Genomic DNA, 14,846 nt, shown 5'->3' on the forward strand with positions numbered 1-14,846 from the left:
GTGCTCAACTCTCCTCACAGATCCCAGGAACCGCCAAATAAAGGAGTTACCCCTTCTCCCCTCATCAGGAGGAATGGGTGGGTTTGGGACTTCAGCGTTCTGGTAGTTGCAGGTCAGAAAATAATCTGGGTTGTACTAATTTTTGTTTCAAGGTTTCTGAGATTCCTTTATACAGTTCAAGATTCTAAAACTGGGATTGAATATCAGACCTTAGTCTCAGGTATAGTGAAATATCCTCTAGCAAAACTATATAGTTTCAGCATATTTATAGTAAACTCCTCATACTGAGTGTCACTAACTCAGACCATGCCACACCCAGAGGGCAGCCAGCCAATACGGAACGCTGTTAGGACCATCTGTCGCCACCAGCCTTAAAAATAAATAAATTAGAATCCTTAGCAACAATCGTCACTGAAATCAGTGATCGGGGAGGAACTGTCACCCACACTAAGGCACGTTAGCATATGTCCATATATTGCTTTTTTATTTCCTGACAGTCCTGCAGTCATTCTGTGTTTAATTCCCTTCTTCTCTAGTCTGTTTTCTAAATAGACACTCAGCTTGGTTTTCATAAAGTATAACCCCACTTGAGAGGGTGTTAAAGGGGAGTGATTGAAAAAAGACCAGAATAAGACTTATGTCAACCATTTCGGATTCTTTGAGGTTTCCTATTTACACTCCCACCAGAGGTATGTGAGACTTTCAGCTGGCACACACACCCACACAATGAACATATACACACACTCTGTGGGTTACTTTTTCACTCTCTTAATGGTTATCTTTTGATAAGCAGAAATTCTTAATCCAAAATCATTCCAACTTTCGCCCCTGTTTGGTTTGCTTTTTGTATTCTGGGGTCTGGTTTAGGAAATCTTTGCCTGTTTCAAAATGACCATGTTTTCATACATTATTTTCTCAATTCTTTTTATTTGAAACTTTTACATTAAGATCCGTAATCCAACTGGAATTAATTTTCTATATATGACATGAGGAAGAGGTCAACTTGTGGTTTTCCATATGGTTATTCCATTGACCCAGTGTTACTTGTTGAAGAATACTTTTCTCACCACTTCAAAATATCATTTTTGTCATAAACCAGTCCTTGCACATGCATGGGTCTGTTTCCTTGGCTCTCTAATCCGTCACATTGGTCTGTTTTGTTAGTTCTTGCACAAATAACATTATTTACTTATTTACTATATTCATTTATTAACTTACTTACTATAGCTTTATAATCACTCTTGACATCTGGTAGTCTAAATTTCTTTATAAAAGGCATTTATGGAAAACCTACAGTTAACAGAACACTTTTGCAGATAAACTATAAATTACAGATGCATACCATAATCCCTAGATTAAACACTAAAAGTAGCACAGAGAAGGGCAAAACAGTCTTTTCAACCAATGGTGCTGGAAGAAAATGTATATCCATATGGAAAAATAATGAATCTCAACCCTCATCTCAGTCCGTAAAACTAAGTGGTTAAACTAAAGTCCATGGGCCAGATACGGCTTCCGCCTGTTATTATAGGGCCCAGAAACTAATAATAGTTCTTACATTTTTAAATGGTTAAAATAATACAAAGAATAATATTTGGTGCCCGATGATAATTACAGGCAATTCAGACTTCAATATCCATAAATAAAGTTTTGTTGGCCCATCGCCACGTGCATTCATTTGCATATTATCTCTGGCTGCTTTTGTATGAAATGGCAAAGTTGGACAGTTGTGGCAGAAACCCCATGGGGCGCACAAAGCCAAACCTATTTACTGACTTTACAGAAGAAGTTGGCTGACCTTTGCCATAAACAAAAATTAACATGAAATGGATCAGTATTCCCAATGATCTATAAAACGCCTGAAAGAAAACACAGCAAAGTCTCTGCATGACCTTGGAGGAGGCAAAGATTTCTAAAAGAGGATGAAATGTGTTCTAATTAAAAACAATAAATAAAATTTTTCTTTATCAAAATTTTAAATGTTGTTCATCAAAAGATACTAAGAAGATTGTAGATATCTAGATAGATGAGAAAGAATGTGTATTCATAATATAAAGAATTCATAGAAATCAATAATTAAAATGACAAGTAATTCAATTTTTTAAAAAAGATCAAAAGATTTGAACAGGGTATTCAAAACCAGAAGGTATGTAGGTGGGCAGATCCCTCTTTATGGAATTGGTGGGTTTCTTTCTCTGGCTGCTTGGAAGATTTTTTTGGCCCTTGGAACTCCACTGTCAGCCTCTCCAGGGAGTCTCTGGTTAAAAGAGAAAACTTTGCCCAAGGCCCCACCTCCTTCCCAGAGCAGCTGGCATCTAATGACTGGCTGGTATCCCCTTTCCTAGAACACAGATTGATGAGATTTCAAATTTTTATTCTCTTTTGGAAAAATCTTTGCTTCCTGCGTGCCTCACTACCACATGCAAAGGGTGAGCCCCAGACAGATGAACAGCAAATCAGCAAAAGCTGTGCCTTATCCTGGCCAAATGGATCCTGACGCCTCGTTTAGACAGCACCCGGCCCGCCTGGGCCACGTCAATAGCGCTGCTGCACAACCGGCCACGTGAGGGCACTGTGGATCCACTGAGTGAGCGGCTGGGGAGGGGAGGGGCAAGGAGGAGCGGAGAGTTAAGGGAGAGACTGTCCTGGCTTGGTCCCCGTGTCAGGCAGATTATCTGATGAATCAGAGTTAGTGTTGGCATTTGAAGAGTCGCCCGTAATCTTCTCCCAGTGACAGACATGCAGGCGCGCTTGTTACAGCAGGGAGCCGCGCACCTCCCCCGGCCAGGAGCCTCCCCTGGAGGCCGCATTTGGTGAAGAGTGTTATGAGGCTTCAGTGGGGCAGCCCGGATAATGCAGCCCAGCTGTAGGGCAAGGAGCACCTGTTCCGAGGGCAGCAGGGAAGCTGTGGGGGATGGTCACCGGCCCAGCCCTGCCCAGCCTAGCTCAGCACAGGCAGCTCCCCTGCTCGGTGGGTGCCTGGACAGACGGAAAGGCCTGGATCAGCAGAGCCTGCCCAGGGGGAGCCCACGAGGACAGGGACATCAGCGCAGTGACATCATCGGTAAGCCCTCTAATCAGAGAAAGGGGAGGATCAAACAAACATCTCTCGCCCTGGAGACCAGAGCCCCGAGTACAGAGAAGCCCAGTCTGGTCCTGCCTGAGTCTGCCCAGGGCTTGGCTTCCCCGATGTGTGGCCCTCGGTCTCCTGGGGGCAGATGAGTCCTGAGCTCAGGTGGGACAACCCCTGAACCCAAGATTTTGGCTGTGTCTCGTGTATCAGACCCCTTCCTGTGCTAGGTCTCCAGCTGCTGCCTCCTTCCTCTACAGGTTCAGTAGATCTTGGAATCATTCAGTGCGAGACACTTAGTCAAAGGCAGTGGGCAGGGCTGTTCTGAAACGCTGCCCCGCCTCTGGACACAACAGTGTGTGCTGGAACCTGCAGGCTCTGGGCCAGGGCCCCCAGCTCCTCACTGAGTATTAGGAAAAGGCAGAGAGGGAGACAAAGGAAAACATCTCTGATCGCTTCTCAGCTCAACAATTCACTGACGGTAGTTCTGAGCTCCTTGGAGCTGGGAGACCCAGCTTGGGACCTCTGTGCCAGCAGCCTGGGACAGCCCTGCAGGGATACTGGCTTTCTGTACTCAGACCTTCCTGGTCCAGCTGCAAATGTGACAGGGAGAGGGAGGGGGGCCCTTAGCCAAGTTCCAGAGATGCTTCTAATTCTTTTCTAACACTCTCTCTGCCCTGCTGAGCTCAAGCCAGAGCACTCCTGAACATTGGGCCCCAGATTCACTGAGTAGCCCCACAGTTCCCAGCAAACAGCCAGAGCTCCTCCTCTGTGCTGGAGTGAAGGTTTACATTATGTGTCCTAATGAAAGACAGACGAGTATGTCCACTCGATAGATGAGAAAGTTCTCAGTATACCATAGTATAGACAGGACACTGTAGCCCATGAACTTTCCAAATATTTGATATTTAAAGTATGAGAGGCAGGACCCCACCTACATCCTCATGCTTCCGAAATCAACATTCTCCTGCAATTCCATGGTGTTTCCTGGACATTGGTCAATAAGATGGCGCACACATCACACATCTTCTAGGACATGTGACGTCAAGCCAGAGAATGTGATTCTCCTGTCCTTGTTCTACACAGAGTGGGGCCATGATAGCCCCTAATAACAGGAGCTAGTGACCAGGCGGGCTTCCAGTCTCTCAGAGGATTCAGCCATGGAAAGAGAAGCCCTCTGTGAATTTCAAGCAGAATGGGAGTAATACAGAGAATTAATGCTTCTAAACCATTGGTGGGTCTGGAGGAGGAAGGGTCTCCAAAGGCTGCAGCTGGCTCTCACCTTTGATCGGAAAATCTGAAATGGCTACTTCTGCCCAGGTCAGTAACTGCGGAAAACAGTTGAGAGTCACAGCTGTTAAATGCACAGTGTAGCCATTTACAGGCGGCAGGCACGGGCTTTTAGTGAACACGGACAATTTTAATTCACTCCTTTTAGGTGAAGTTCTAAGAAAATTCCTTTATTGCTCATTTCCTCTGTGCCATCTGCTTAAGTATATTATTTCAATTAGTTTTCTTAAGAACCGCTCGAGATAGAGCAACTTATCCACAGTGCAGGTGAAAAAAACATGATTGTTAGAGAGTTTAGATAATTTGCTAAAGCAGGCACAGCTAACAACGATCAGAACTGGGACTCAAACCCACCTACGCTTTATGTCACTCCGCTCATCTGCGTTCTGGTAGACGGACATCTTCAGAAAGGGAACATTGACCTACAAGTCCCTTTCAGAAACACTGCCTCTGACACAAATGATCGTCACAACATTTTTCACCTGGAAATCTATGTGCTGAAGAGGAAAGAGTCCCGGCTTGGGGACCTTGGTCTCTTCTGCCATGGACTTTTCTGACCTGTCTTGAACTGGTGACTTGAGAAATATTTGGCTGAGTTTTCCCATTTGTAAACCGAGACGAATAATACGTGTCTGGTGGAGATTTTATGCAAGAAAATGAAACAAATAGCCTAATACAAAGTACAGGCTTAGAAACCCTAGCTCCCTGTTAACTCTCTGATGGATCTCTGGTCTAGCACGATTATTTACTACATGCAATTCTGGGATCAAAGGCAGGCAGGGATAACTTTTGCCTGACTCACTTGTGTTCCAGACACAGAGTCATCTACAATGCAAATACAGTCGCCTGATAATTTATGACATGAAACTAACTACAAAGAATTGCCACTTACAGGAAAATGAACATGGGAGCCATGGCAGCCCTTTCTGTGTGATATTAAGTCTGATAGGTAAGAAGGGGCGGCGCTTCCGGAAATCTGCAGCTTCAGAGCAAAGAGGAATCACACAAAAGATTCGGTAGAAGGGACAGGTTCACTTGAAGGGCGGCCATCATGGAGCCTCTGGTGCCTTCAGTCACATCCTCACGTGGTCTGCGCCCATTCACCCCATGCTGACAGCCCCCCTCCACGTGCATGCTGGGGATCCCTCTGCCTTCTGCTCCAGGGTCTTCTGTGCTGTCACAGGAGTCCTCTTGGCCTGTACACAGGGCAGCCAGAGCTACAAGGTGCTAGTGCTCCTGGCGGGACAGGAGCCAGGGGACGAAGGCGCCAATGCCTGCACGCAGGGATGGTTCAGGGAGCCATACCCTGTGCCTCTTGGGAGGTCCCAGTGGAATCCCTCTCCAGTTGCCCCAGCACAATCTCAGTATGGTGACTTTATCCTGGTTTTCTCCTTCCCTGTTTCATTCTCCCTGCTCTCTGACATGACCATCAGAACACCCTTCTCTTTGGAAGAGACCGCTATTTTTCTTTTCTTCATACTGCCGTTCAGTCATTCAAAAAGCCTTATAACAACATATATGAATGAGTCTTTCCCAATTTATTTTGATTCTCAAGAGACTCACACGGTCTCTGCTCCCTTAAAGCTCTGAACCTACTTGCAATGAATAGAGTTGTTTATAGAAGTTGAGTTGGTCTTGACTCATATAATCATTTTTTCCTTCAGTCATTCAATAAACCCTTGTTAAATACAGAGTAGATTCAGGTTTTGTGGAGCCTAAACCTTATAAAATGCCACAGTACTCTTTGAAAAGAGCATTAGAAAAAACTTTTATAGTCTTGGAAATGTCCTATGTGAGAAGGCTTGAACTTACTGTCCACTGACTTCATGGCCATTCCACTGTTCACTACTTACTGTGTGCGGGCACTGTTCCAGGTGCTTAGAAACACCAGTGCCAAAAACAAACAAAAACTCAAAAAGCAGACAAAGCTTCTAGATGAGGTGTACGTTTTCAGCAACACAAATTTGTGACTTAATAATTAATTTAAAAATAAAAAGGAGTTATTCTTGGTAAAAGCTTATCTCCCTAAAAAATTAGGGAGTTGTTGAGAATACTAATATTATGGCTAGATCATACCTTATCATGAGAACAATTCTCAGCTCTCTGGGATTCCATGCACCCTACCCTAAGCAATGTGAATCCTTGCTGCAAAACTCCCTTTTTTTGGCCCTGACCCAGCCACAGGCAGTAGGCTGCTTTGCTGTGTGGCGCTTGGTCCCTGGGACCAAGTGAGTGTTGGGCATAGATGGGAAAGCCCTTGCGGGGTTTGCCAGGCCCCAACCACATGGGAAGGTGCTACATCAGCCTCCTCCTTGTCTCTGATTTCGGGTTCCATGTCCTTGCTCACTTCTGTGTGATTCTAGGAATTACCCAGCAAGATTACACTGAGATACGTAGTCACAGGAATAGGAGAGCCACACACACATACATGACCTAGGTATGAAGTAACAATAGGCTCTGATATTGGCTAGCTGTAAGTTCTGCATTATAGCGAATTTATGATTCAGTCAAGTTTCTCCCATTTCGTGGGTGCAAGACCTTCCAAATGGAGACAGAACATTTCCCTGTGACCCCACAGGCACCAGGCATGTGTGCCTCTGGGTAAATGTCTCATCCACCTTGCTAACGAGCCTCCTTTCTCTTTCACAGAAAACACAGCCACAGTCCTTAAGGGGTCCAGTCCTCTGAGGCCTCGTCTGACACAAGAGAAAACTTACCCCGGAGGATCTAAGGACCTGAACACAGATGGTGGGGCTCCCATCAAGGTAAACAATTCTTTAAATTCCAGTGACTTTGACCTTGAGCTGAAAACTTTCTGAACATCAGGTAGTTCCTTTTAAATGAAAAGATCACTGTAGGCTGACATGCAGTTATTCAGAGTTTAGGCAAAGAAAAAAAAACTGGTGAAATTTTGAGAGATCACAAAAGGGTCAGGACTGCCATGAAAATATTTCTTAGTCTACGGAAATATTATGAAAACTTTCACAGTATATAAATAAGGAATTGTATCACTATGCATAGAGGAACACATTTCCTTACTAACAAGCAGGGGAGAAGCATATAGACTTACAAGATTTCTTTTTTAAAGCAGATTTACAAATTCTTTCTGTTCTGAGCCGTTCAACTTTATATACATTATTGACTCATTGCTGTGGGGAAAGGGCGTGGCGTCTAAGCTCTGCAGCTCAAACGTGTGCCAAGGACAGTGACATCACTGAGTTAATGAGAACCCAAGTTCTATTTCCCCCCCAAAAGAACTGGAAGGCATGACATTCTGCCCTGGACCTGAAATGGTCACCAGGCTCTTTTTCTGTGCGGCTTCTTGTCTCCTGTGGACAGGTGAGTACGGTGGGCTTCCTCCCCTGGGATTCCCAAGACCTCAGTGCAAGCCTTCCTTCTGGGACGACAGCTTCAGGTTCTGTACCTTCCTATTACAGGGCAGGTGGAGGCTGGGATCACCCAGAGCCCAAGATACAAGATCGCAGTGATAGGAGAGACACTGACTCTGCAATGTCACCAGACTGATAACCACGACTATATGTACTGGTATCGACAAGACCTGGGACATGGGCTGAAGCTGATCTATTACACGTATGATGTTAACAAAACTGACAAAGGAGAAATCCCTGATGGGTACAGTGTCTCGAGATCAAATATAGGGGATTTCCCCCTGACCCTGGAGTCTGTTGTCCCCTCCCGGACATCTGCGTACCTCTGTGCCAGCAGTAACTCCACAGCGCTGCACGGCTGCTTCCTCTCTGCACATAAAGGGTAGTTAGAAAGACTGAGGGTTGGCCGCACTCAGGAGGCTTGGCCCAGACCCCAGGAAGCTTCTATCTCCATCACAGTCCCAGAGCTCTTGCCAACACAGGGGCTGGACAACATTGGAAAACGTGACCCTCTGTGCTTAAGTCCACCCTACGCCAGTCTCAGCCTGACTGCAGGTCACCCTGACACCTCAGCTGGCTGGTTCTCTCTTCTGAGGTCTCTGCCTGCAGAAAGGAAAATGCATCTTTGGTTGAGATATGTGAAGACCCCCTGGATGACCCCAAAGCCCCCACATCCTTCTCTCCCAGGTGGGCTTCCGTAAGCTCTTCATCTGCTGCTTACCCCACCTTCTACGAACCTGCAACTTACCTGGTCTTCAAACCTTCACTCACATGGTCTCTGCTCCTGGCTGCCTTTCTTCTTTAGGGCAATATTTCTTCTAAGGGGCAATAGCCCTTCCGGGTCCTATAATGTTTGCCTCTGTCTCTCCCTTCACCCTCATCTTGTACCAGTTTCCCTGGCTTTCCCTGCTCCAGCCACACGCATCTACATTTAGTTATTTGCTCCTCTGTGCCATGTTCTCTGCCCCGCTAGGATCTTTCTTGTAGGCTGTTTCTTCTGCACTGAACATATACCTCTCCCCCTGTTTCTAGTTCTCTTCTCCATTCTTTACATGAAAATATATTTCAGGTATACTTTATCTTTTTTTTATAGTTGATTTAGAATGTTGCACTAGTTTTAGATGTAGAGCAAAGTGATTCCGTATATATATATATATATATATATATATATTCTTTTTCAGATTCTCTTCCATTATAGGTTATTACAAGATATTCAATATAGTTCCTGTGCCATACAGTAGGTCCTTGTTGTTTACCTGTTTTATATACAGTAGTGTGTATCTGTTAATTCTAAACCCCTAATTTATCCCTCCCCAGGCATACTTAACTGTGAAGAGCAAAACTAAAAATTTACCGGAAGAAATTAAGAAAACATATTTTTAGGCATTCATTTGAGGAAGGATTTTCTTTTAGTGGCAACTCAAAAGAACACAGACTACAAAGACAAGTATTCATAATATCAATTGCATTCATTAAAGTCTTGTACGTCAGAACACACCACAAAAAAATGGAAAAGTAAGGTGCAGCCTGGGAAAAGACATGAGGATGGCAAACAAATGATAAAGAATCAGAGTGACAGAGGCTGTTCATGGGCATCAAATCCCCGCGGCTCCTCCATGAGTCCCAGCCTCGCTCGTGGTTGGAGAGTTGGGAGCCTATGACCAGGTTCTTAGCAGTGGTATGTGGGTGAAAATTACGGACGCCAGTTCCAAGCCTTGCCCTTTGAGATGCCCTGTGGCGCTGTGTGGGGGCCCCCAGGTATACTCCCATGTTTCGAGATTCGCTTAAAGGACTCACAGGATATGGCTTATGGGTATAGTCATGGCGCAGATTTCTTAGTGACAGAGTAAACATTCAGCGGCAGGTCATAAAGAACAAAGACACAGGTCGAGTCTGGAAGAATCTGTATACAGGCTTCCTCATGCTCTCCTCCTCCTGGGAGGGCTCCCAAAGTGCTCACATTTCCCTCAGCAATGAAATTTATGCAGCAGCATGAGTGTGATGCTTCTGCCAAGGGAGCCCCTTAGGGGCCAGTTTTTATTGGGAGCTGATCCCACCGGCACCCACCAGAAGGGAAACTAGTGTTCAGCGTTAACTATGCTGATTGCACCAATGGTCTAGGCACAGTGAGACCCTCTTCTCAGGGGAAGTTTCCGTCGGTGTGGGCAACTGTTCTCCAGCCCACCTCCCACTGCCAGCCAAAAGCCAGGCTTGCAAGCATAGCGTCCCAAGCACTGCATTCGCAGGCTTGCTATATTAACTTTTTTCTGCATGGGCGCCCTTCAACTCTTTTTTTTTTTTTTCCATGCCTTGGGGAATTTGGAAGGTACCCATTACCATTTGACTAATTAAAATGTGGAAGCAGCCTGGTTCACTGGGTCATAATTTGGTAAGCAACCACAGAGGGAAGCTCTGTTCCTGGCACACTGGACTTGGGGAATAGAGATTTACCGAGTTAAACCACTGGGATTTTAGAATTTGTTTTATTTTCTGCAGCATAGCTGCCCTTGTCTGATAGACTTAGTATCTAAAATGAATAAATAATTCTTATGAGTTAATAAGAAAAAGGCAACCCAGTAAAAATGGTAGTACCTAATCTAGGTCATTCACAGAAGAGTCCTCATGAATTATCACTGAACATGTGAATACATTCTAACCTTACTTAGACTCAAACTCTTGCAAACTGAAACAATAAGTTATGGCTTCAAACTTACCAGCCTGGAAAATGTTCAAAAGAGTGACAGTCTGAAATTTGAGTAAAGAGACAGACTAGGGAGAATTCTTACAGTACAGAAGAGCATTGCAGCTCTATCAGAAAACATTTTGCAGGATATTCTCGGGCAGACAGCACTTCTGGATAAATTAACGAAATACTCCAATTACTTAGGTTCCTTCCACTGTCTTTATTTAACAGCTGCACATAACCACATAACCAATCTGTCAAGAGAGGCTGAGTGTTCTGAAGGGCAGTCAGAAGTTCACAAGCTTGGCGATGCTGGCTGAAGGTAAATGGAGGAGACAGAGCATGTATGCCAAGGTGTAGTTGGACAGTGTGTGTTAATTAGCACAATGAGAATCAGGCGCTTCTGCAACAAGGCTTGCTGCTGCCTGCAGAGTTGAGGCAGAGAAGGTGTGGCTTCACCCCAGCATCCAGCATCTGGTTTGCAGATGTGAGTGGCCAGGCGCATGTGAGGAGTTAAAGGGAGACGCTTCTCCCTTGATTGATGCAGGGGGCTTCTGTTTGGCAGTGAAACTTGAACTGTGAAAGTGGAGCAAATCACCATGTGGATAATCTTCTGACCCTGCACGGGATGTGGACAGAGAAGAGCCAGGAGCCAGCCAAAGTCTCAGGGACCCACGAAATGGAAACCAGCTGGCTTGGGAGACCGTCAGGGAAACGTCAGATACCCATGTGTACCCCAAATCTACCCCACCCCGGTTGTGTGTCCTAGATGCTGTATAGGATGATGTCGGGGAAATGTAAGGAGGTGGGGGAGTAGATAATTCCAGACCTTGTCTAGGCTGGTCTCAAACTGCTGGTGGTAACACTGCAAATATCCTTAACGAGAATCAGATCTCCCAGAATTCCCGCCTTTCCTCCCTTGAGCTTAAGGAGCCCCATCCCTGCCTCACTAGGATTTTTGTCTTGGATTTGTTCAGTTGTGCTGCCCAGGAAGCAGGTGAGGTCTGGGAACACCAGGCGAATTTCTTCCCTGGAATTGGCACTCACTCCTCAATTTCTAGCATTTTGTATGTAGCCCAATAGGCTCTGTCTCCAGCCACACAGTGGCCACCCACCCTGAATGCTGCTGTCACTCAGAATGCTGAACCCCGGTCACACGGATGGGACAAGCAGTGACACCTCAGTGTGAAGAAACGTCCCATCATGGAATGATTAAATGATCAGTAATAGAGAATTTACAGGGGAAACATGGTTCTGGAACTCTCCATCTAGGGGTCTGAAGTTGATAGCCTTGGCATGTAAGCCCTTGGTTTTGGAGACTCAGCAGAATATCTCTGAGAACCTGACTATGCTATTTCCACCTCCCTGACACACATTTCCTTGTTTTGTTGTTTATACCAACTCTCAGGGCCTTCTCCAATCCTCCAGCTCTTTCTACGTCATCACTCAGACAATGAAAGGAAGTGTTTCATAACTAATGTTGCACTGTTAAAAAAAAAAAGAAAAAGAGTCTCAAACAACAAGGCAACAAGGTCCTACTGTATAGCACAGGGAACTAAATTCAATATCTTATAATAGCCTATAATGAACAAGAATATGGAAAGGAATATATGTATATAGCTGAATCACTATGCTGTGCACCGGAAATTAACACCACATTGTAAACCAACTATACTTGAAGAAAAAAAAGCCAGATACTAACCACTGAAATTCAATTATAAGTTATGCTAGAGATTTAAGGGGTTCCTTTGTTTTGGGTTTTGTTTATTTGTTTTGTTTTTTTTTTAAGATTCTGGAAGATCTGTTCAATTCTGTATTTATTATCACTACATCCATCCCATTATTTTCAGGGATAAGGAAGTTCTCCACCTTCTCTCCTTCTTAGGTAAGATATAAGATGTTACACTGATGACCTTGAAGTACCAGCTTTGGTCATCACAATGAATCATGAAGATTAATGAATGCAAAGAAGAAACTTGTCTTTGACCTTCAGACGGAACAAAAGCTTCCAACTCAAATCTACACTCAGGGCATCATTTTATCCCCTTACCTTGAAGTGTGTCAGTCAGGTCAGTGTGCTTCTAGGTTAAATCTGTGGCAGTTCCCCAGCTTTCACCTTGTCTAAGTTCATGCGAGCAGGAGACTAGAGAACCTGGTGAAAGAGATGTTTCCAGAGAGAAGGGTGATTACAGGTAACACAAAGGGGTCGTTAGCCGATATCTCAAAGTTGCGTTGCCTTTGACACATCTAAGTAGAAACATCCAGCAGAGAGCTAGAAGTTGGAGATGGGAGATCCAATCGCTCAGGCCCTGGAGCGATGCGTGAGGACACTTGGGTGAACTCACACTCAGTTGATGAATATGTTCAACAAACTTCTAGGTACGTTTCAGTTAATAACATCTGGTTTCTAAGACTGTGGGCATCTGCAGAGACAGTGACGTCACCATGGGAACTGCCAATGAGGACACGGTCCACCCGTCCTCCTCTGCTCCTGCTCACAAGGACCCTGAGCTGCTGGACCTCCCATCGCTGCCCTGACTCTGCCATGGGCACCAGGCTCCTCTGCTGGGCGACCCTCTGTCTCTTGGGGGCAGGTGAGTCCTGAGAACACCAAGCTCTCTGCATTTTATCTTTCCAGTGATTATTTCAACTACCTCCTTCTCCCATTTTCAAATTCTGTGTTCCCCCGACAACAGAACTCACAGAAGGTGGAGTCGCCCAGTCCCCCAGACATAAGATCACAGAGGAAAGACAGGCTGTGGCTTTGTGGTGTGATCCTATTTCTGGCCACAGTTTCCTTTACTGGTACCGGCAGACCTTGGAACAGGACCTGGAGCTACTGATTCTCTTTGAGGAAACGGCAGGAATAAATGTTTTACAGTCGCCTAAGAATCGATTTTCTGCAGAGAGGCCCAGCGGAGCAAACTCCACTCTCAAGATCCAGTCTGCAGAGCTCGGGGACTCGGCTGTGTATTTGTGTGCCAGCAGCTTAGCCACAGCTTTGCAGACACCCCTCCTTCCTGTGCACAAACCTCATGATCCTCCCTCTCTCTGGAGCTCACGGCAGCTCGAGACAGAGGCCACCCCTTACTCCTCATCACGCAAGGAGAAGAAGTGGGTTGCAGAGACCATCTATGACACATCCACAGGGAGGACACATATGATTTCTTGAAACACGAGGGCTGACATTGTTGTTTGAAAATAATCATGACTCAGGAATTAGAAGCACTTCGTGGTGGCAACTCAAGAATCCCAAACTGAAAGTACTTGTCACAGACTCAGCCCTTGGGGACCAGTGATGGCTGTTTTCCTATGAGAATACTCAGTCACAAATCACATACAGCAAGCTTTAATGATACAGATGGTGATGCTATGAGCATAGCAGCCGTGGCTGTCCCGCTACAGTTTTTTTTTTTTTTTTTTTACCAACTTAATGATTCAAGTTGATATCCTTCATCTCTGGCTTCTCTGCTTTTACTTAGGAGGTTTTCTGCATCAAAGTCTCTACAGAGAATGTGTGTTTGGAAAGCATTTTTCCCCCTGTTTTTATGGAAATGTGTTGATAATAATGATGTTGTTGATGGTGACAATCATTTCAGTTATTTTATTCACCCCTTTTCCAACTTCAAAGAAATACACCCAAATAGATATCCAGGCCACCAGTCTCCAATCATAGCTCGAAACGATTTCTTACTCCAGAGTGGTCTAACTCTTCGATGTAACCAACACAGTTCAACGCTATACACAGGCTTGAGCCAGCCCGTTCAGAGGTTGTTGGGAACATGTCCAGCTGTCTGTCTTAGTCCATTAAAATAGTTTCTTAGTGCTTTAAAATTTTCTTAGCAAGAATGTCTAAGATGATCAATTTCCCTTAATCCAATTGCCCGCTCTGAGAATACATTCTTTGTATGGAGGTACGTATCCTCTTAACTTCTGCCTGGATTCTCTCAGATAATTCTAGAAGTCGTTCTGAGGCACTGGTTGGAACTGTTTGGAAAGCAGCTTACTGAGATCCTCCCGGAGGCATGGTCACTGCCCCTCAGCCTCTGCTGGTGTCACTTTTCTCCTGACTCAACCGAGACTGCAGTCAGAATAGACATCCATTCACCCAACGCACATTCCCTCAACGCCTCTGCCCACGTCTCCTTCCAACTCATTTGTCTGATAAAACCTCGTCATTGATGAGCACAGCTCTCCACCAGCTCATCATCCACCATGCCAGAATTTTTATTTGGTTCTTTTTCCGATCTCCTATGTCACTAGTTCTCTCATAACATTTTCTAAGAGTATCTTTTACCTCTTTAAACATAGGAGACAGAGTTGTTGTCGAGTCTGATCATTTTCACATCTGAGATCTTGAGGGTCTGTTTTTGTTGATTTTCTTTCTGTGCTGCTTCTCAGTCATGATGTTTTT

At 45.0% G+C, this 14,846-nt stretch overlaps 3 gene segments (V, D, J or C); all 3 read left to right on the forward strand.

The window, feature by feature from the left end:
• Positions 1 to 14,846, forward strand: part of LOC106729699 — a 387,064-nt gene that overhangs the window by 101,454 nt on the left and 270,764 nt on the right.
• On the forward strand, positions 7,642 to 8,412 carry LOC116664835. The segment is given in 2 exon segments: positions 7,642 to 7,699; positions 7,798 to 8,412. Coding segments are annotated over 2 exon segments (387 nt in total).
• On the forward strand, positions 12,779 to 13,904 carry LOC116664830. The segment is given in 2 exon segments: positions 12,779 to 13,026; positions 13,129 to 13,904. Coding segments are annotated over 2 exon segments (612 nt in total).

This window comes from Camelus ferus, chromosome 7, assembly GCF_009834535.1.
Source record: "Camelus ferus isolate YT-003-E chromosome 7, BCGSAC_Cfer_1.0, whole genome shotgun sequence".
NCBI lineage: Eukaryota > Metazoa > Chordata > Mammalia > Artiodactyla > Camelidae > Camelus > Camelus ferus.